The following is a 20825-nucleotide window of genomic DNA, read 5'->3' as shown; positions in this document are numbered from 1 at the left end:
AGAGTAGTGGGTCTGGAGTTAGGAAGACTCATTTTCCTGAATTCAAATATGACCTCAAACACTTACTAGCTGTGTGACCCTGGGCAAGTCACTTAACCCTGCTTGCCTCAGTTTCCTCATCTGTAAAATGAGCTGGGGAAGGAAATGACAAACCACTCCAGTGTTTTTGCCAAGAAAACCCCAAATGGGGTCACAAAGAGTTGGACACAACTGAAAAAAATGACCTAACCAAATAAACACACACACACACATATATATATATATATATATACATGCATACATACATATACACATGCATATATACTTAAGAAGCTAAAGTTGTTTCCAGAGAAGAGCAAGAGAATTCATTCTACAGCCAAATATAAATGGAATATCCCATCTATGAGATCAGCACTGACTATGACTGGAATGCAATTGTTTGGCCCTTGTACAACCCCCCTCCCAGAAATACCACATGCAGAGCTGTCTGGTCTAGTGGGTTAAATGTTGGATTTGAATCTTGGCTTAAATAACCTTTAGCAGTGCAGACCTTGCACCTAACTCATGTAACCTCCCTAGGCTTCAGTTTTATTATTTGTGAATTGGAGAGAGAGCAAGAATAGACAATCTCTAAAGTTCCTGCTGTTTGTACTCTAAATCTAAGATCCCAGTTATTTGATAAGTATTTTAATCAGCAACAGACACAATTCATGGGTTGAAATCACCATATACTTGCAGGCTCCATCTTTCGCTTTGTAAAAAAACCAAAAAACTGTGTCAGTGTCTCTTCATTCCCTTGGATCTATTCATAGATTGGAATTTAGATCTGGCATGTTATACCCACTTGTGTTCCAAGGAACCTAAAGCTCAGAATAAATGTTCCCCTGTTTGGAGAAGCCTCCCTATCTTTTCTCTACCCATAAAAATGTGACCTATCCTTCAATGGCCAGATCCAGTCCCATTTAATCCACAAAGCATTCTTTGATTTCTCCCTCACCTAATTTCTGTTGAGCTTGTCTGTACCTTGCATTTAACGCTTTACTATAGAAAGAAAGAAATAGGGAGCACGTTTGTAAAGTATTTTAGTACATTGTTGGGGGCTATGAGCTGCCAGACCCAGGAAGGCCAATAACAGAAGCCCCCAGACTAAAATTAAGCCTATTCTTTTAAACATTTTTCTCCTGGTGTCTACATAGCCAGCCAACTATCTAACCTGAGTTTTTATTTGCAATCCTTTTAACTACTGTTAATTCCCTGGTTGTTAGTTTTGGGTTCCCCAAACCAAATTTCAGAATCTATACCCAACAATACCCCCAGAGGATTAGTGTAGGAACTGTAAGAAGGAGGCTCAACTCCCATAATGCTTCTTGATTGGCATGCAAATAACCCTAGAGTCAAGAACAGGTAAAATTGTCAGGACCATAGGCCTCTGCTCCCGTTCCATATTTATGCCTTTATTAAGTATACCTGCCCATAACAATCCCTCTGTCTCTGTTTGTCTGTCTCTCTCCCTCTCCCTCTGTCCATCTCTTTGTCTCTTATTTCCTTCTGTCTCTATCTTTATGCATCTGTGTGTGTGTACATATGTGTGTGTGTGTGTGTGTGTGTATACAGACAAGCCACTCCAGTGTTTTTACCAAGAAAACCCCAAATGGGGTCACAAAGAGTTGGACACAACTGAAAAAAATGACCTAATCAAATATACACACACATACACACACATATATATAATATACATATGTGTGTATATACATGCATGCATGCATATATACTTAAGAAGCTAAAGTTGTTTTCAAAGAAGAGCAAGAGAATTCATTTTACAGCCAAATATAAATGGAGTATCCATCTATATATGTGTGTATGTATGTGTATATGCATATATATACATATCTATCTCCACATACATAGGTATTCATACCTATATTGGTATGAATAGGCCTATATACTAATAGGTATGAATACCTATGTATGTATTAGATATAGAGATGATGGAGATGGAGACAGAGATAGTTGTTCTCTAATTGTTTCATGTGCGTATACTTATCTCCAACAAGCCTATAAACAATCTTTAGCACTGGGATGCCCTGGATTCATAACTCACCTATGACCCCTACTAGCTGTGTGACTCTGGGAAAATCATGAAACCTCTCTGGGCTTTAGTTTCCTTTTCTTAAAAAATGGAGGTAATAACATCACTATCCCATAGAGCTGTTGTGAGGCTCAATAAGATAGTGTTGATAATTCACTTTGCAAAACTCAAAGCCCTGTATAGATGTGGACTATTATTATATTTCTTTTATACCTTTTCATAGACCCTAGCTACATATACATAAACCCTGGATAGAATTACAGGAGCTCAGAGCTTTCAGAGATAGAAGACACCTAAGGAGTTATTCAGACCAAATTCTTCATTTTACAAACGACAAAACTGAAGTGGAGTGACTGCCAACGTCACACAATGCTAGAGCTGGGACTAGAACCCAGATCCCCTAAACTCTTCAGTGCTTTCTCTACTACATAATTAATTGTTGGTCATTTTATTGAGGACAATGGAAACTTACAATCTCAAGTCAAGCTTTTAGATGCATCAAAAACTGCTGCCTGGGTGTGTCACTTAGTAGCCCAAATGTCAGGATCCTTACAGCCTGTTGGGACAGGTGTAAGTTGAAGTGGTAGCTTAAAGTGGGTTCCCTCCGCTAGTCATATTTTCATTCTTGGTTTCTCTTGCCTCTCTCAGGATTATGTAGAAAAGAAGAAAATCACAGTCTTTGACTTCTTCAAGGCCATAGATCATCTTGGAACGGCAAAGATGCCAGCGGCAGAGTTTCGGAAAGCCTTAACAATGGTGTGGTTCCCCAATAGCTACACATAACATCTGTGTCTATGTCTGCTTGTCTCTGTATATCTACATGGGATTCTGATCTGGGAAATGTGAGAGCATATCACTGGAGAACACTCCCAAAGGTTGTATTACCAACATACATCCTGGAGCAACCTAGACATTGTCAGGAGCTACCCATTTCTGTGTACATGTGTATGTACATGTGTGAGTAGAGCTTAAAACTGCACTGAGCTGTTTGGGACTATACACATGTATACATGTATGTACACATACATAAACATATATCCACACAGAGATAGATGTAATCATGTATAGTGTATGTATACACATATGTGTAAGTCTATGTCTATGTCTATGTCTATGTCTATGTCTATGTCTATGTCTATGTCTATGTCTATGTCTATGTCTATGTCTATGTCTATGTCTATGTCTATGTCTATGTCTGTCTATGTACATATATGGTTTCCCAAACATCTCAGTATATACACAAATATATGTGTGTATATTATGTATCAATGTCTATTTGTAATTATGTATAAACAATGTATTATACACATATATAAGACATATATATGTATATGGTATCCCAAACATCAATAGAGATACATATGTATGCATATACATACATATATACATTTCTGTTTGAATACACACAAAAGCATGTGCCCCAAATGTCTCAGTGTGGTAGATTTGTATGTGTGTGTATATGTATATGTATATATACACATACACACATACATATATATACACACATGTATATACATGCACATTTACGCATATATTTCTCCCATGTATATTCAAACATATTCATGCACACATCTGTGTGTATGTGTATGAGTCAAAGCCAAACATTTTATCCATTGACACAAATTTCATAATAAAATAGTAAATAGCTCTTTAAAGGATAAAGCCCTACCAGATATATAAAGATATAGATGTATACCCACACATACATATATACATATACTATATATGTGTACATTTTATGTGTACATGCTACACATGTGTTACACGTGCATACATGTGTACTGTGTATATACATATATTAGAGCAGCTAAGTGGCACAGTGGATAGCATGCTGGGTCTGGAGTCAGGAAGACTCATCTTCCTGAATTCAAATCTGGCCTCAGATTCTTACTAGCTATATGACCTTAGACAAGTCACTTAACCCTGTTTGCCTGAGTTTCCTCCTCTGTAAAAAGAGCTGGAGAAGGAAATGGCAAACTACTCCAGTATCTTTGCGAAGAAAAACCCAAATGGGGTCATGAAGAGTCAAACATGACAGAAATGACTAAACAACAAAAAGATACTACTATATGTAGTATATGTATACATCTATGGTGTATATACATTTATAGTATATACATATTACATACACATACACACACACATTCCAATAGCCCTGTCTGAAACTTCCCCATTATTCACTTCTTTGGGTCAAGGTAGAAAAGATCCTATTAAAATGCAAGTGATATCTGGGGCGAGTGGGGGGGGGGGGGGAAGCTAGGTGGTGCAGTGGATAAAGCACCGGCCCTAGATTCAGGAGGACCTGAGTTCAAATCCAGCCTCAGACACTTGACACTTACTAGCTGTATGACCCTGGGCAAGTCACTTAACCCTCATTGCCCTGTCCCCCCAAAATGTAAGTAAAATCTAGGCAGGTAAATCACAAATTTTTATCAATCATTAACATCATAGTGAGAGCACAGCCAAAAGGAAGGTAAGTTTTCTTGGTGATATGGGGGGGAGGGTGAACAGAAAGGAGAAGTCAGGAGAGGGATAGCTGGGGTGTATTTCTCTAATGAGAGAGTCCCTTCTTGGAAGGAAAGAAGAAAAATATAAGGGATTGAAAGACTTTGAAAGAGAGACAGGAGAGGGGCATGGAAAACAAACTTGACCTTCCCTAGAATTTTGTCTGCTGTGGACTCATCCACCTGATCCTTCTGGATCCTTCCCTTTTAATGCTCCATCATGGACGAGGAGTTCTTCTTGTGTTCTAAACACAAGAAACGGGAGTTCTTCTTCACCCTTGATTCCATGAGAACTTTGCCTTAGGTTAGCCACCATTTTCAGTACCTCTAAGCCCGCCATCCCCATGTCAACATAGAAGGTCGGCTTACCTGAGCAGTGAGATGGGACTCTGAGATAACGTACAGAGTGGCTCTAGAGGACTCAGTTAACACGGCTTTCTTCTTCCACTTCTACAGCAAACTAAGGTTCCTTTGAACAGAATACAAATCAGGGAATTAATCAAGAAACTAGACCCATATGAAACAGGGATAATAGACTACAGGTAAGTCTCATTCCTTTGCTGTGATTTCTTGGTGATGTGCCCTGTGTCTGGAATGCTTATTCATTCATTTCTGACTGCTTTCTGTATGAGATTCCCCATTTCCACCCTGAAGAATCTTCCTTGGTTCATTAGAACTAAGAGAATTGAGAACTCTACTCACCTTGTTAGCCAGAGCATTAGCCCAACCCACTCTGCAGCATTCAGCTGCCTTTTCCAAGGTCCCCACTAGTATGGGGGAGTATCTATCCCACGATAGCAGAGAATTGGCATTGTTTCAGCATCCATTGCCCAATCTGCCTGTCAATAATGGGGTGACCCATAGGTAAGTCATTTTAACTCCATTTTACCTCAGGAAACCTCACCCTCAATTGTGGGGATTTTTTTAATGGGGTGAGGGTCAGATAATAATTCTTTCAGGAGTTTCTTTAAGGAAGGTGGGAGGAAAGAAATAAATAAAGGCATCTTAATTTTAAAAAAGAAAATTTCACTTAAAAAGAGTAAAGAGTGGCAGTTAGGTGATATGGTAGATAAAGCACCAGCCCTGGATTCGGGAGGACCTGAGTTCAAATTCGGCCTCAGACACTTGACACTTACTAGCTGTGTGACCCTGGGCAAGTCACTTGCCCCTCACTGCCCCACAAGGGGGGTAAAAAAGTAAACAAATAGATAGATTTTTCTTGTTCTTTAGAAGAAAAGAAGGGGAAAAAAGATAGAGAACTCTTAATAAGAATGCCCTCTACCAGTGCAAACTGGAAATTTTCCTTCAATTTATAGAATTGTCTGTATATATATGTATGTATACATACACCTCATACACATATACATATATATGTGTGCGTGTGTATATATATATAAATCTCTATCCACCAAGTGTATGAGGTTACCTCAAGCATTTCTAAAACAGGAATGATAATACATACTTACTAACTCACAGGTTAATTGTGAGGAAAGTGCTTGATAAACCATACTACACTATATAAATGTCAATTATTATTAGTGTTTTTCCTTTTGCCAAAACAAAAGTCTAGCCACTCTCTCACACAAGACCAGGGGATGTACTAACCACAACAGTCACCTTAGCACCATGCACTGAATGGGTCTAAGGGCAGCAGGGAACCGGAAGTGCATGCCCAGGAGCAGGGGTGTGCTGGGCCTAGCTCTTACCAGAACGAATTGTTAAATTTTCGGTGTGAGCATTTACACCCCAGAAAAGAACAAATACTACAGATCAGCTCTTGGTTTATTGTTTTGTTGATCGTCTAGACTTTAAAAAGTGATGGAGAAGGTGTTAAAAATTAAACTTCAGGGGCAGCTAGGTGGCGCAGTGGATAAAGCGCCAACCCTGGATTCAGGAGTTCCTGAGTTCAAATCCGGCCTCGGACACTTGACACACTTACTGGCTGTGTGACCCTAGGCAAGTCACTTAACCCCCATTGCCCCGCAAAAAATAAAAATAAATAAAAAAATAAAAATTAAACTTCAGGGGTACCTAGGTGGCATAGTGGATAGACTACCAGCCCTGGAGTCAGAAGGACTTGAGTTCAAATCCGGCCTCAGACACTTGACAACTTACTAGCTATGTGACCCTGGGCAAGTCACTTAACCCCAATTGCCTCACACACACACAAAAAAAAAAAAAGAAAAGAAAAGAAAAATTAAACTTCAGGCTTAAGTTTAATTAAACTGAAAAGTTGTCTTTTTGTAGAGCCAGCTGTTAAACATCTAACAATACACCTGTCCAGAAGATGTTTTTCTCCCTCTTGATGAGTATCTCAATATCCCTCATATTTTCCCCTTCCTTGGAATTTCCTCTATCATCCTCTTCCTCCCACCAAAGCAAATATGAAAACTCCTTTTTCCACTAGTGTAGGAAAACTACACCACCCCAGTGTTATTCCTGGGATGTTAAGATCATAGATTTAAGCAGGAAAGGACCTAAGAGGCCTCTTAATCCAAAGCCTTTGTTTTACTGTTGAGACAACTGAGGCTCAGAGAAATTAAGGAATTTGCCCAGAGTCACATAGAAAATAAGTTAAAGGGGCAGCTAGATGGCGCAGTGGATAGAGCACCGGCCCTGGAGTCAGGAGTACCTGAGTTCAAATCCGGCCTCAGATACTTAACACTTACTAGCTGTGTGACCCTGGGCAAGTCACTTAATCCCAATTGCCTCACTAAAAAAAATAAGAAGTGATAGAGGCAGAGGCATTGGAAGCTAGGTGGTGCAGTGGGTAGAACACCAGACTTGGAGTCAGGAAGACCTGAGATCAAATCTAGCCATAGATACTTACTAGCTGCTTGACCCTGGGCAAATCACTTATCCTCTGTTTGTCTCAGTTTCCTCAGTTGTAAAATGGGGATAATTACAGTATCTACCTCCCAGGGTTTTTGTGAGGATCAAATGAGATAATAAATAATAATAATAATAAAACACTTAGCGCATGTAGTAAGTGCTATATAAATGTTAGCTGTTATCATTATCAAAATGGCAGAATTGATCATTGGACCCTGGCCTGTTGGCACGCCACTGCCCCATATTACCTCTAACCTCTAAAGGGAAGCACGAGGCTAGCCAAAGATGCCTTCTGACTTTCAACAAATTACGATCATGCCACTGATTTTCATGTAGATTGTAAGCCCCTCAAAAGAAGGAATGGATTAGAAGCCCTTCTTGGCATCCTCAGAGCTTAGCTCAGTGCCCACATAGCAAGGGTTAAGTGAGCACAATAAGTGATAATGAACCATCATCAACTGATGGACCAAGTGCTTGATTTGGAGCCATTAATCTCTCCTCTGACACTTAACTAGCTGTGTGACCACGACAAAGTTATTTAACTTCTCTGGATCTCATGAAATTTTCTTAAGATGAATCTATTGAATTACAATTACAGGCCAACATCTGCAATGATAGAGGGAAGCCCCCACACTTAGAAAATTGTAGCAGGATGGGAAAATTAAAGGATCCTGCAGGGATGTGAGAAGTAAAAGTGTTAATAATTGTAGTCCACTTGAGAAAAAAATAAAAAGACTATGTGAATGCTAACTTTTATGTTTATAATTTAGATAAGCCTGCCACAACCTCACTGTAACAATATAGGCACTGGTCTAAGACATTATTATAACCTATTATTGAGAGAAAAATCTCTTAGTGATATGATCATTGTCAAGAGGTCAACAACATTTATTAAACACCCACTATGTGCTTGGTGGCAGCTAGATGGTGCAGTGGCCAGGCCTGGAATTAGGAAGACTCATCTTCCTGAGTTCAAATCCAGCCTCAGACTCTTACTCTCTGTGTGACCCTGGGCAAGTCACTTCACCTTGTTTGCCTCAGTTTCCTTATCTGTAAAATTAGTTAGAGAAGGAAATGGCAAACTAGTGAAGTAACATTGCCATTTTGTAGGATCACAAAAAGTTGGACACAATTGAAATATGACTGAACAACAACAAAAATGTGCATGGTGCTGAAGATGCAAAGACCAAAAAAAATGAACCAGTCCCTGCCCTCAAAGAGTTTATAGTCTACTGATGTACCACCTTCTGGACTGGTGTCCCAAGGGACAACTTTAGTTATTAAGACAACAACTGGCATGATATTTCTTGATTTCTACATTTTCTTTAGATCCTCAACAAGAACTATGTCTGTGGTCTTTTTTTTCAGGACATATATCTGCATTGCCTCTATTTTAGTAACTACCTCAAAAAGTTTTTCTGTTATCATTCACTTTACCAAAGAGCAACATGATTATTTAAAATTATTGTGTTGTGATTATTATTACTAATCAAACTTATTACAATCAAAATTATTAGTAGTAATCAAATAATTCCTCTGGGGGTACCCACTATTCATTATTTTCTTCCTTTTAAAATAGTGTGTTCCTAGAACCAGCATCATAGCAGCAGCCCCAATGAGAAGACAGCACAGAGGAGAAACAAAAAGGAAACAAGAAAACAAGAGAACGGACAATAAAGCCTTTTGGACAAACTTATGGACAGCTAATGAAAAGACAGGATCTTGAAAGGAGGAAATAAAACGTTGAGTTTCCTCTTATGTCTGGAGTGCTAGCGGCTGGCTCTTCAGCAACTGTGCATAGATTCAGGGATAAACAGCCAACCAAGGAACAGGTGGTTTAAGGAACAACTAGGCCCAAAGTTGGAGATGAACTTCTGTTGTCAGAAGGTCAAAGATCAGCTGGAGGAGAGAAAGGTCATTACAGAGAGAGGGCATTTGTTGGATTCTCAAGGGAATAGAAAGATGAGGGGCTTTTAGAGAGAGATATAGTGTGATCATAAAGTACGAGCTAATTCTCTGAGTAGTTTAAGGACAGAGATGGATGACTCAAAGAACACTGAGGCCACTACAGGGTAGTGAGAAGAGAGCCAGAATGTGAATTGGGAGATGGGGCATCTAGTCCCAACACTGCCATTCATCAGCTGTGTGATCTGGCGAGGGTCATGTCACCTCCTGGGCCTTAGTTTTTTTCATCCAAAAAGCAAAGGGGCTAAACTAGTGGATCTCTAAAGTCCCTGGACAAAGCTAGGTAGTCACCTGGGTTTGGAATCAGAAATGCCATTCAAATCCTCAGATGTCTGCTTGCTGTGTGACCCTGGTCAAGTCCCTTAACTTTTCTGTCTCATGTTCCTCATCTGTAAAATGGGGATAATAATAGTACCCCCCCCAAGGTTGTTGTGAGGATCAAATGAGATAATGTCTATAAAGTGTTTAGCAAAGTTCCTGGTACTTAGTAAGTGCTTGATAAATGTTTATTTCCTTCCCCTGTGGTTCTAACGTTCTGTGAAGGATTTTTAATATGTCTTGGCTAATAAAAATTAATTAATTAATTAATTAATTAATTAATTAATTAATTAATTAATTGCCTATTGGGAAATTGGGGAGTCTCAAAAATTTTAAGATGGTTAGGAAAATAAATGGATATTGACCTGGAGTAAAAAAAACCTGAGTTCAAATTCGACCTCAGACACTTGACACTTACTAGCTATATGACCTTGGGCAAGTCACTTAACCGCAATTGCCTCATCAAAAAAAAATGGATAGAGAATATGCCTATGGTCACCTGTGATCCTGACTTCAGACCCAGCACTCTATCGACTGAGCCACCTAGTTGCCCAATCCTCAGATTAGGAACTTCCTAATGAAAAGCAGCAGCAGCAGTTAAACATAGCGTATTCAGTACTGTGGTAGGCACCTGGAGATACAGACAAAAAGAAAGAAAGAAAGGAAGAAAGAAAGGAAGGAAGGAAGGAAGGAAGGAAGGAAGGAAGGAAGGAAGGAAGGAAGGAAGGAAGGAAGGAAGGAAGGAAGGAAGGAAGGAAGAAAGAAAAAGAAAGAAAGAAAGAAAGAAAGAAAGAAAGAAAGAAAGAAAGAAAGAAAGAAAGAAAGAAAGAAAGAAAGAAAGAAAGAAAGAAAGAAAGAAAGAAAGAAAGAAAGAAAGAAAGAAAGAAAGAAAGAAAGAAAGGAAGGAAGGAAGGAAGAAAGGAAGAAAGAAAGGAAGGAAGGAAGGAAGGAAGGAAGGAAGGAAGGAAGGAAGGAAGAAAGGAAGGAAGGAAGGAAGGAAGGAAGGAAGGAAGGAAGGAAGGAAGGAAGGAAGGAAGGAAGGAAGGAAGGAAGGAAGAAAAAAGAAAAAAGAAAAAGAAAGAAAGAAAGAAAGAAAGAAAGAAAGGAAGGAAGGAAGGAAGGAAGGAAGGAAGGAAGGAAGGAAGGAAGGAAGGAAGGAAGGAAGGAAGGAAGGAAGAAAAAGAAAAGAAGAAAGAAAGAAAGAAAGAAAGAAAGAAAGAAAGAAAGAAAGGAAGGAAGGAAGGAAGGAAGGAAGGAAGGAAGGAAGGAAGGAAGGAAGGAAGGAAGGAAGGAAGGAAGGAAGGAAGGAAGGAAGAAAAAAAGAAAAAGAAAGAAAGAAAGAAAGAAAGAAAGAAAGAAAGAAAGAAAGAAAGAAAGAAAGAAAGAAAGAAAGAAAGAAAGAAAGAAAGAGTCCTTGCTCTCAAACAGTAACACAGCTAGAATTCACTGGAATGGATATGGTACAAGAAGAGGAGCTTAACTTCTTTCCTATTGGATTGCCAATGAATTTTCTAAATATATTTGTTAAGTAATAGATCTTGTCACCAGGTATTTATTTTCTATGTTTATCAGTCACTGATATTTTGCATACATTTGAATGGGTGTCTGGTGTGTCTCTTCTAAATAAATAATAAATAAAAATTATATTTCAGTGGTCTATTACTCTAGACGTCTCTCACCCATGTGTTGTTCAGTTCTGTTCAACTTTTCATAACCCCATGGACCGCAGCACGCCAATATGTGACTTGCCCAGAGTCACACACCTAGTAAGTGTCTGAGGCTAGATTTGATCTCAGGTCTTCCTGACTCCAGGTGCCCAGCCCTCAGTCCACTGAGCCATCTAGCTCTCCCCAGGTAGTTTTGATGAGCTAAGCACTTAATAAATCTTTGTTGACTAGCTGACTAATAACTGCTTTTTGATATTTTCAAGTCTTCAGAGTACAACAGTTCCATCAACTTTTCTCTTCAAGGTTCCCCTTAATATTCTTAAGTACTTGTCTTCCCATATAAACTTTATTGTGATTGTAGTGAATTCTATAAAGCATGGAGTTATAAAAGATAAAGCTTGGAAAGGCCATTAAGGGAAAGAAATGCCAAGTCAAGAGCTAGCCCTTTATCAAAAGACAGAGGACATCAGGGGTGGCCAAAAGGGATCATCCACACTTAGGCTAAGACTTTGATAATATTGAAGTAGAGAAAGCTGTTTTGTTCATGTGTGCTCCACCTCCACTGAACTAAATTATAAGCTTGCTGAGAGTAGAGACTATGGCTTTCTTGGTGATGCCCATTATCCTTAGAAAAGTATTGGCTACATAAGCCTAAAATGCAGCTAGGTGGTGCAGTGGATAGAGCGCCAAGCCTGGAGTCAGGAAGACTCATCTTCATGAATTCAAATCCGGCCTCAGACACTAGCTATGTAACCCTGGGAGAGTAACTTAAGCTATCAAATTATTTTTAGGAGATTCACATCTAGTCAGACATTGATTTAAAAATCATTTATTCATCAACAAGGGCCACCCAGGCAGCACAATGGATAGGGCAATGGGCCTGGAGTCAGGAAGACTCATCTTTGTGAGTTCAAATCTGGCCTCAGACACTTGTTGATTAATAAGTGATTGTTAAATCAATGTCTGGCTAGATGTGAATCTCCTAAAAAAAAAATAATGCATCTAGAATAACTGAGAGGTACAGAAAGATTCTCAGTCATCCCAGATAAATCCTTCCTTCTACAGGAAACCTTTCCCAATCTCTCTTAATTCTAGTGTCTTTCCTCTGTTGATAATGTTTGTACATAATTGTTGGCATGTTGTCTCTCCCAATAGATTATAAGCTGGAATTGACTTTAGACTTTCTCTTGTATCCCTAGCACTTAAAACAGTGCCTGGCACATAGTAGGTGCTTAATAAATGACTATTGACTGCCTCTTTGTGGTACAGTAGAAAAAACGTTTGATTTGGAATTAGAGTAGCTGGATCCCAATCCTGTCCCTGTCACTTACTACCTTTGTGTTCTTGGGCAAGTCATCTCCTCCCTTGGTCTCAATTTCTTCATCTGTAAAATGAAAGGGGTAGATGAGATGATTTCCTGACCTCTAAGATTCCTTCTGATTCTAAATCTATGATTCTAAGCAGAACTCTGTCTGTGTTTTGACTTTGAGCTATCAAGAGAACACTGACTCAGAAGCCAAAGGACCATATCCCACCTGTTTTTTGTGTGTGTGAGGCCATTGGGGTTAAGTGACTTGCCCAGGGTCACACAGCTAGTAAGTGTTAAGTGTCTGAGGCCAGATTTGAACTCAGGTCCTCCTGACTCCAGGGCCGGTACTCTATCCACTGTGCCACGTAGCTGCCCCTTTTTATGTTTTTGGTTTGGGTTTTGAGTTTTTTTTGGTGACCATATTCCACTTCTGATACTTGCCATCTATGTGACATTGGGCAAGTCACCTAACCTCCCTGAGACTAAGTTTCCATCTCTGTAAAATAAGGGTGTGGGACTGATGGTCTCTGAGCTTCCTTTCACCTTTAGTTGTACGATCCTTTTCTAAAGCCTCCTCATGATGTGGGAGTGACCACTATGGCAGGGTCGCATACTTTGACAACTTCAACCACCCTGGAAGGACTCCAAGCACAGGCCCTGCAATGCACTGTATGCCCGTCTTTTGAGGGTGAGCCCAGCTCAGTTCAGAGAATCATATTACCACAAGAGACACAGAGAAAGAATCTCTGCCTACAGCCATTAGGCAATAAATATTTCAGTTACAGGCATACATGAACCACTGCCCACCCATGGAAAGGTTTGGATCTGTATTAGAAAAAAGGAATATCTACAATGATGAAAGCAAAGTTCATTTACAGTATTAACATGGGACAGTGATGGTGATCACTGGTGAAGGGATGGGCCCATGAAATTAGACATTGAAAGAAATAGTAGCAGAGGTGTGTGTGTGTGTGTGTCTGTGTGTGTGTGTGTGTGTGTGTGTGTGTGTGTGTGTGTGTGTGTGTGTAGGGGTATGTGTGAGACATTTCAGGTGGCCATTTTTATTGAGGAATGTTTGACTGTCCACATAAATTTTCTAGAGATGAGTGGTGGCTGTTCCCTCTCTTTGAAAATGTGAAAACTGTCACTCGATGGGCCACCAAACTACTGCTGGCTTGCTCTCCTGGGATACACCAACCTACCATTGGCAGGATCATCTAAGGCCTAAGAGGGCAATAGCCCACTGGAAGGTCACAAGGTAGACAGAACTGGAGTGCTACTGAAGCCCCATAGACCTGCATACCCAACACAGTAGTGGATTCCTAACCCAACATCAGCTAATTCTACACTGTGGCCACTAGATGTCACATCAGCCCCAAAAGTTCAAGGCTGCTAAAGGTCTGTAGGGACAGTAGAATGGCCGTAGGCTGGGACTTTCCTAGATTTTGTCTACTGATATTACCCTTGTCAGAATGATTTCTGGAGAGTTTGAGGTGGGGAAGGAGTGGCTATTTTTCTCCTTTCTTTCCATTTCTGTCCTTGATAGGAGTCTATCCTTCATGGTTAGGAAGGCTTTGAATCTACTTTCTTTTCTTTTTCTTTTTCTTTCTTTCTTTTTTTTTTTGTGAGGGGCAACGAGGGTTAAGTGACTTGCCCAGGGTGACACAGCTAGTAAGTGTCAAGTGTCTGAGGCCAGATTTGAACTCAGGTCCTCCTGAATCCAGGACAGGTGTGAATCTACTTTCTACAAAGCTTAAGCCCAGAAGGCTTGGGATAGTTTTTTGGGACTCTTAGAATCTAGAATCTATTTATCCCCACTGCCCCAACTCAGTCTAAGATACTAGAGATCTCCCTAATGGAGAAGCTAAAAATATCAGCAATAGAAGAACTGAAGATTTTAAAAACTAGAGCTAGGAGAAGCCATTAAGGGAAAGTCAAATCAAGTAAACAATTTATTAAAGTGCTTAAATATGTACCAAACACTGTGCAAAGTGCTGGCCATATAAAGAAAGGCAAAAACACATTCTCTGACTTCAAGGAGCTTAAATTCTAATAGAGGCGACAATCTGCAGGTAATCATGTGCAAGCTACATAGAGAGTAGATTTAAGGTAATCTCAATGAAAAGACATTGGGGGGCAGCTAGGTGGCACAGTGGATAAAGCACTGGACCTGGATTCAGGAGGACCTGAGTTCAAATCCAGTCTCAGACACTTGACACTTATTAGCTGTGTCACCCTGGGCAAGTCACTTAACCCTCATTGCCCCACCCCCCAAAAAAAAATGTTAAAAAAGAAAGTACAGCAAAGACCAAAGTATAACAACATTCCCTAAATTGGGGAGATATACATTCAGTTCCTGGGAAGAGGGGACTCAAAATAAAAGTGGTTATTGTGGAACAATCCTCTCTACCTGGAGAGGGGAAGTGGGGTACTTCCTGGCCCTAAGTCCCTTTTCTCCCTTCACAGAACCCCTACCAAGCTCACTTCTAGGATATGTGTAGCCAATAGATTTGTCATTCCCTTGCTCAGCTGGACAGGCTCCTTGCTGGCCTGGCTCAAGCAGGTCGGTCACTCCTCAGGGCTGACTCCTCACTAGATTCACCTTCTGTGGCTACCAAGTCAATTCTACTGCTGACTGCAGACTTATGATGACTCTCTTGTTTTTTCAAAGCTTACCAGGTAGTAATCTTATCTGTTCTACCTCTGGAACAGGCTCATTTAAGATCAAGAAAGGATGAACACGGGAGAGAGAGGAAAAAACAACAGAGGGGCATGTGTTAGCCAGGTAGGACATAGGGAGCAATGCCCTTTCCTCACCTGGATGCCACCAGGGAACAGACAGACACAGAGACAGAGAAATCAACTGCTCAAACTTTTTGTAGAAACACTCTGTTCTGGATCAGCAGCCAATTAAAATCCCACTTTTTATACAAAATCTTTCCTAGTTCCCTTTAATGCTAGCGCCTTCTCTCTGTTATTATCCACAATTCAGTCTTTCACTATTTTGTTTGTATATAGCTATTTGCATGTTGTCTCCCTCATTCAACTGTGAGCTTCTTGAGAGCAGGGGTTGTTTTTTACCTTTCTTTGTATGTCCATGACTTATCACAGTGCCTAACACGCAGCGGGTTACTTAAGAAATACTTCTCTACTTGACTTGGCCCATAGGACACGTCAAAGGTCCGTGTTGATGGGAGAACTATTTCCATTGAGACAGCTCACAAGACTTTAGAGTGACCTGAAACTCTGGGACCTTAAGTGACTTATGTCCAAAGGTCTTGCTGACTTCAATTCCAGCGCTTGGACTCCAAAGTCCACACTTATACAATACTACCTCTTACTACGTCATATTTTATTAATAAATATTTGTTGAATGAATCAGTCTTTGCATTCATACACCAATGCAAAGTGCATAAGTACATGTTGAACTGGTTATCAAAACTTTTGAGTCAGAATGGACCTTAGCAGTCCTCTAGGACAACTTTGAAACCCAAAAAGGGTAAATGATTTGTTAAAGGTCACGAGTAGCAAGGGGCAGTCAGGAATTGACCTGGGCCCTCTAGTTCCCAATCTAGCACCTTTTCTCATACACCATCATGTCATACAGAAATTTATAAACATGCAGTTCAGCAGTTTCCCCACATGTTTGAACAAAGATCTAGAATCACAGCAGGTAACTATCTCCTCTTTTTATAGGTAGGGAAATTGAGACCTAGAGAAAAAACAACAGAATCACAGAATTTAAAGTCGGAAGAAACCCTATGGAAAGCATCAAAACCAGGGAGCTCACCAACTTAAACTCAGGTCTGGGAGACCACAGACTATGCAGATCGGCTCCTGTCTCTTCTCCAGTTCTTCCAGCAGAGGGCAATCTGCTCTCACAAGTTCATGGTACGCTCAATGCTTTTCCAGGCTTTCCTTGTATAAGAGGAATTTTTAAAACAGGGCCAAAAAAAAAAAAAAAACAGGGCCAAACCAGCTCTCCCAACTGAAATATTTCTCAAGGGTCTTGAAAACAGATCCAAATGGCAGGCTTTGGGAGACAAGGGTGCTCTGTCATACCTGAAAGGCTTCAAGGAAGCCTTCTGAGTAGCTAGTGCACAGGACCTAGCCTCAGACATTTACCAGCTGTGTGAGCCTGAACAAGTCACTGAACCTCTTTCTGCCTCAGTTTCCTCATCTATAAAATTATAATTGTACCTACCTCTCATGGTTGTTATGCAAATCAAATGACTCATCTTTGTTTGTTTGTTTGTTTTTGCGGGGCAGTGAGGGTTAAGTGACTTGCCCAAGGTCACACAGCTAGTAAGTGTCAAGTGTCTGAGGCAGGATTTGAAATCAGGACCTCCTGAATCCAGGGCCGGTGCTTTATCCACTGCGCCACCTAGCTGCCCATGACTTATCATTTTCAAAGTGTTTTTCAGAAAACTATTATTAGAGCTGGAAAAGAGCGTAAAGGCCACTTAGTCTAGCTTCCTATTTAACAAGTGAGGAAACTGAGGCTGAGAGAGGTTAAGTGACTTCCCCAGGGCCACACAACTAGTAGGTATCTGAGGTAGGATTTGAACTCAAGTTTTCCTAACTCCAACTCCAATGCTTTACCCACTATGCCCACTAAGAGATATTGGAAGGGCTGCTCTAGGCATAGCAAAATTGCACTGGATAGAACATAGATTTGAATCCCTACTCTGTTGCTTACTAAGTGTGTGACTATGGGCAAATAATTTTATCTCCCTTGCCTTATATTTCTTTATATTTGAAATTAGGGAGTTGTCTCATAGATAACAAATATATCCATAGCATTTTTGTGTTAGCACAAATAAATAAAACCAACAACAACACTAGAGTTTCGGGGTTTTTTTAAAATAAGTGCCCGTTGAATATAATGGAACATTAGTGTGCTATAAGAAATTATGAACGTAAAGAATTAGAGAAACATAAAAAGATTTATATGATTGATGCAGTGAAGAAACCAGAACCAAGAACATAATATAAACAGTGATGACACAATATAAACAAAGAGGACATTAAACCAAAGCTTAATACTGAGAAATTGTAATGACCAATCTTGGACTCAGAAAAGAGATGAGAAAACAGCCCTCTTCCTGTAGCAGAGAGGTGGAGGACTACAGGTGGGGAATGTTTCATACACTTTCAGAGGTGTCTGACAGTATCAATTGGTTTTGTCTAAATATTTTGCTTTGTACCAAGGACTGGCTTACTTGGGGAAGGGGGGAGGGGATAATATATCTGGATATGATTGTGATGCAAAAACAAAAGTCATCAATAAAACTTATTTTTTTAAATAAAATAAAGTGAAGGACTTGGACTAGATAATCTCTAAAGTCCCTTCTCATGCTAAATCCCATTTTCCCTAAGAAAGAGTCACCCCTTGAGGCTGGTTCTCTTCAAAAGAGCCTCTTAGTGAAGGAAGGGTGATAATTGAGAATGGCTCCTTTGAACTTCTAGCATGTGTTTAATTCTTTGGAGCTAACATCCTTCTGAAAGAGAAATCTGTCTTCCTTCCTTCCTCCCGGTTCTTTAGACATGGAAAAGGAAGCCAAAACCCAATCAATCAACAAACATTTGTTAAGCACTCCCTACTCGCCAAACACCTTGGGGGGCAGTAGGAATTCAAAGACAAGAACGAGGTGGTCCCCTGCCCTCAAGGAACTTGTATGCTATACATAGACTTTGGGACCCAATGTTAGATCCTTTTGAATAGCTTCTGTATGTCTTAAATGCAGACTCTTCAAACGTAGACATTCTTTTGAAGAGACAACTACATCCAATCCAGGAATATGCATGAAAATGAAGAGTTAGGACTCTTCCTTCACTGGACCGACTTGGGGGCTAGACTGAATCCACCTCTTCTGCCTATTTGGAAATGAGGGTTGAGATGGCTTCGTGGGATGATGGTGTTGGTGTCCCTAAATCAGCGAGAACTAGAGGACTTACTTAGGATCATGAGATTCAGAACCTTAGAGAGATGATTAATAAGGAATGAAAGTTGAATAATTTTACATGTCAAGAAACTGAGACCCAGAAAAGAGAAGCAGCTTACTAACAGTTTTGCTCACTGGGTTCTTATTTTATCTGACCCTAGCTCGTGACATCCTAAACCATCTCTCCACTTTGGTCCCCTTGTCTTTCTTCAACCTCTCATTCCTATAGCCTCTTCCACTGCTTGGCAAGTTCCTCTCCAAATCTCCATTTGAGGAAGTATTTATGCCAGCAATCACACTCCCTTCAAATGCAGACTGGCCCATGACTGCCCAAACCATCTCTCCACCATAGCTCATCACTGGCATCTTTCCCATTCCCTCCTGCTTTTCCACTTTTATGTATTGTCTTCCTCTACTAGATAGAATATAAATTCTTTGAGGGCTGGGATTATCTTTGTTTTTGCTTGTATTTATATTTCCAATGCTTAGCACGGTACCTGGCATACTAGTCACTTTAAAGTTCAGTCATGTCCGACTCTCTGTGACCCCATTTGGGGGGTTTCTTGGCAGACATACTGGAGTCATTTGCCATTTCCTTCTCCAGCTCATTTTACAGATGAGGAAACTGAGGCAAACAGGGTTAAGTGACTTGCCCAGGATCACACAGCTAGTAAGTGTCTGAGGCCAAATTTGAACTCATAAAGATGAGTCTTCCTGATTCCTAGTCCAGTGCTCTAGCCACTGTGCTACTTTGCAGTTTCACATAGTAAAACCTTCATAAATGCTTCATCCATCCATCCATCTATCATCTATCTATGTTGTATGTATTCAATTTCCCAACTAGGTCATTACTTCCTCAAGGACAGGGATTGTCATACTTTTCTTCTGTAAGGAGACCAACAAGGTTTGCAAGTCAGCAATTCTGTTGTAGACAGACGTGCACAATAAAGACAAGAAAGTAAAATTAAGACAGAGGCTAATGGTCCTGTCGATTTCACCTGGCTTTTTGCTCTTGTCCCTAGGTTTATTTAGATGCCAATCAGGGAAAATTACTGGAGCTGTGAGGACCCCTGTCTCTGCAATACCGCCTAACTCTTGTGAAGTTTTGTCAAGTGAAATCCCTGAAGTGGGTTTGGGGGATGCAGGGATTGAAATCAGGGATTTAAAAGGAGTTAGAAGAATTATGGGGTAGCTAGGTGGCAAAGTGGATAGAGGGCCAGGCCTGGAGTCATGAATACCTGAGTTCAAATCCAGCCACAGATACTTATTAGCTGTGTGATCCTGGGCAAGTCATTTAACCCTATTTGCCTCAGTTGCTAGAGAAGGAAATGGCAAACCACTCTAGTATCTTTTTGTTTGGTTGGTTTTTATTTTTTTTGTGGGGCAATGAGGGTTAAGTGACTTGCCCAGGGTCACACAGCTAGTGTCAAGTGTCTGAGGCCAGATTTGAACTCAGGTCCTTCTGAATCCAGGGCTGGTGCTTTATCCACTGTGCCACCTAGCTGCCCCAACCACTCTAGTACCTTTGCCAAGAGCCCACCAAATGGGATCATGGAGAGTTGTACTCAGCTGAAAAAACTCAACAACAAAAAAAGGAGCTATCCTATCTTCAAATCAGATAATTGGTTAGGGTTAAGGACCTCAAATTGGCACCTGGAATAAAGTGGTCCAAAAATACATTTAATCTTAATTTGGGGCATTCTGATGGGTTTTCTTGGCTTCCTGACTAGCTAGCATAGCCCTTGGCTATGTGCTCAAAGAGTTTTAGGGTTTGCTTGCTTAGGAAGAGGCTTTCTAGTCTTTACTTAGTAGTCACTGTAGCAAATGGTAGCAGAGAGCAGCAGAGAGCCCTGAAGAGGAGGAGGAGGCTTGCTGAATGGTAGCTGAGAGCAGTTCAGCGTCCACAAAGCAAGAAGCCTTCATTTCATTTGAGGATCTATTGATGCAACTGAGGATGTTTCACCAAGAAAAGAGGAGACCCAGAAGTTTGGCCAACTTGAAGTACATGAAAATCTATATACAGGGGGCAGCTAGGTGGCGCAGTGGATAAAGCACCAGCCCTGGATTCAGGAGGACCTGAGTTTGAATCTGGCCTCAGACACTTGACACCAGCTGTGTGACCCTGGGCAAGTCACTTAACCCTCATTGCCCTAAAAACAAACAAACAAACAAACAAACAAACAAAAAAGACAAGAAAAAAAAAAAGAAGACCTAGAG

General features: G+C 40.4%; 2 protein-coding genes across 2 annotated transcripts in view; one reads left to right on the top strand and one right to left on the bottom strand.

Annotated features, from left to right (window-relative positions):
- LRRC74A (leucine rich repeat containing 74A) overlaps positions 1-5118 on the top strand; it is a 55974-nt gene extending 50856 nt beyond the window's left edge. Inside the window, exons 12-13 of the mRNA XM_043988017.1 lie at positions 2717-2824; positions 5029-5118. Coding sequence (XP_043843952.1) covers positions 2717-2824; positions 5029-5118 — 198 coding nt within the window. The remainder of the gene's footprint in view (positions 1-2716; positions 2825-5028) is intronic.
- ANGEL1 (angel homolog 1) overlaps positions 1-20825 on the bottom strand; it is a 112944-nt gene that overhangs the window by 79435 nt on the left and 12684 nt on the right. Inside the window, exon 2 of the mRNA XM_043988012.1 lies at positions 4942-5041. The gene's annotated coding sequence lies outside the window, so the exon portion shown is untranslated. The remainder of the gene's footprint in view (positions 1-4941; positions 5042-20825) is intronic.

This window comes from Dromiciops gliroides, chromosome 2 (genome assembly GCF_019393635.1).
Source record: "Dromiciops gliroides isolate mDroGli1 chromosome 2, mDroGli1.pri, whole genome shotgun sequence".
Taxonomy (NCBI): Eukaryota; Metazoa; Chordata; class Mammalia; order Microbiotheria; family Microbiotheriidae; genus Dromiciops; species Dromiciops gliroides.
The sequence above is the reverse complement of the archived record's forward strand: the minus strand, read 5'-3'. Positions and strand labels throughout refer to the sequence as shown.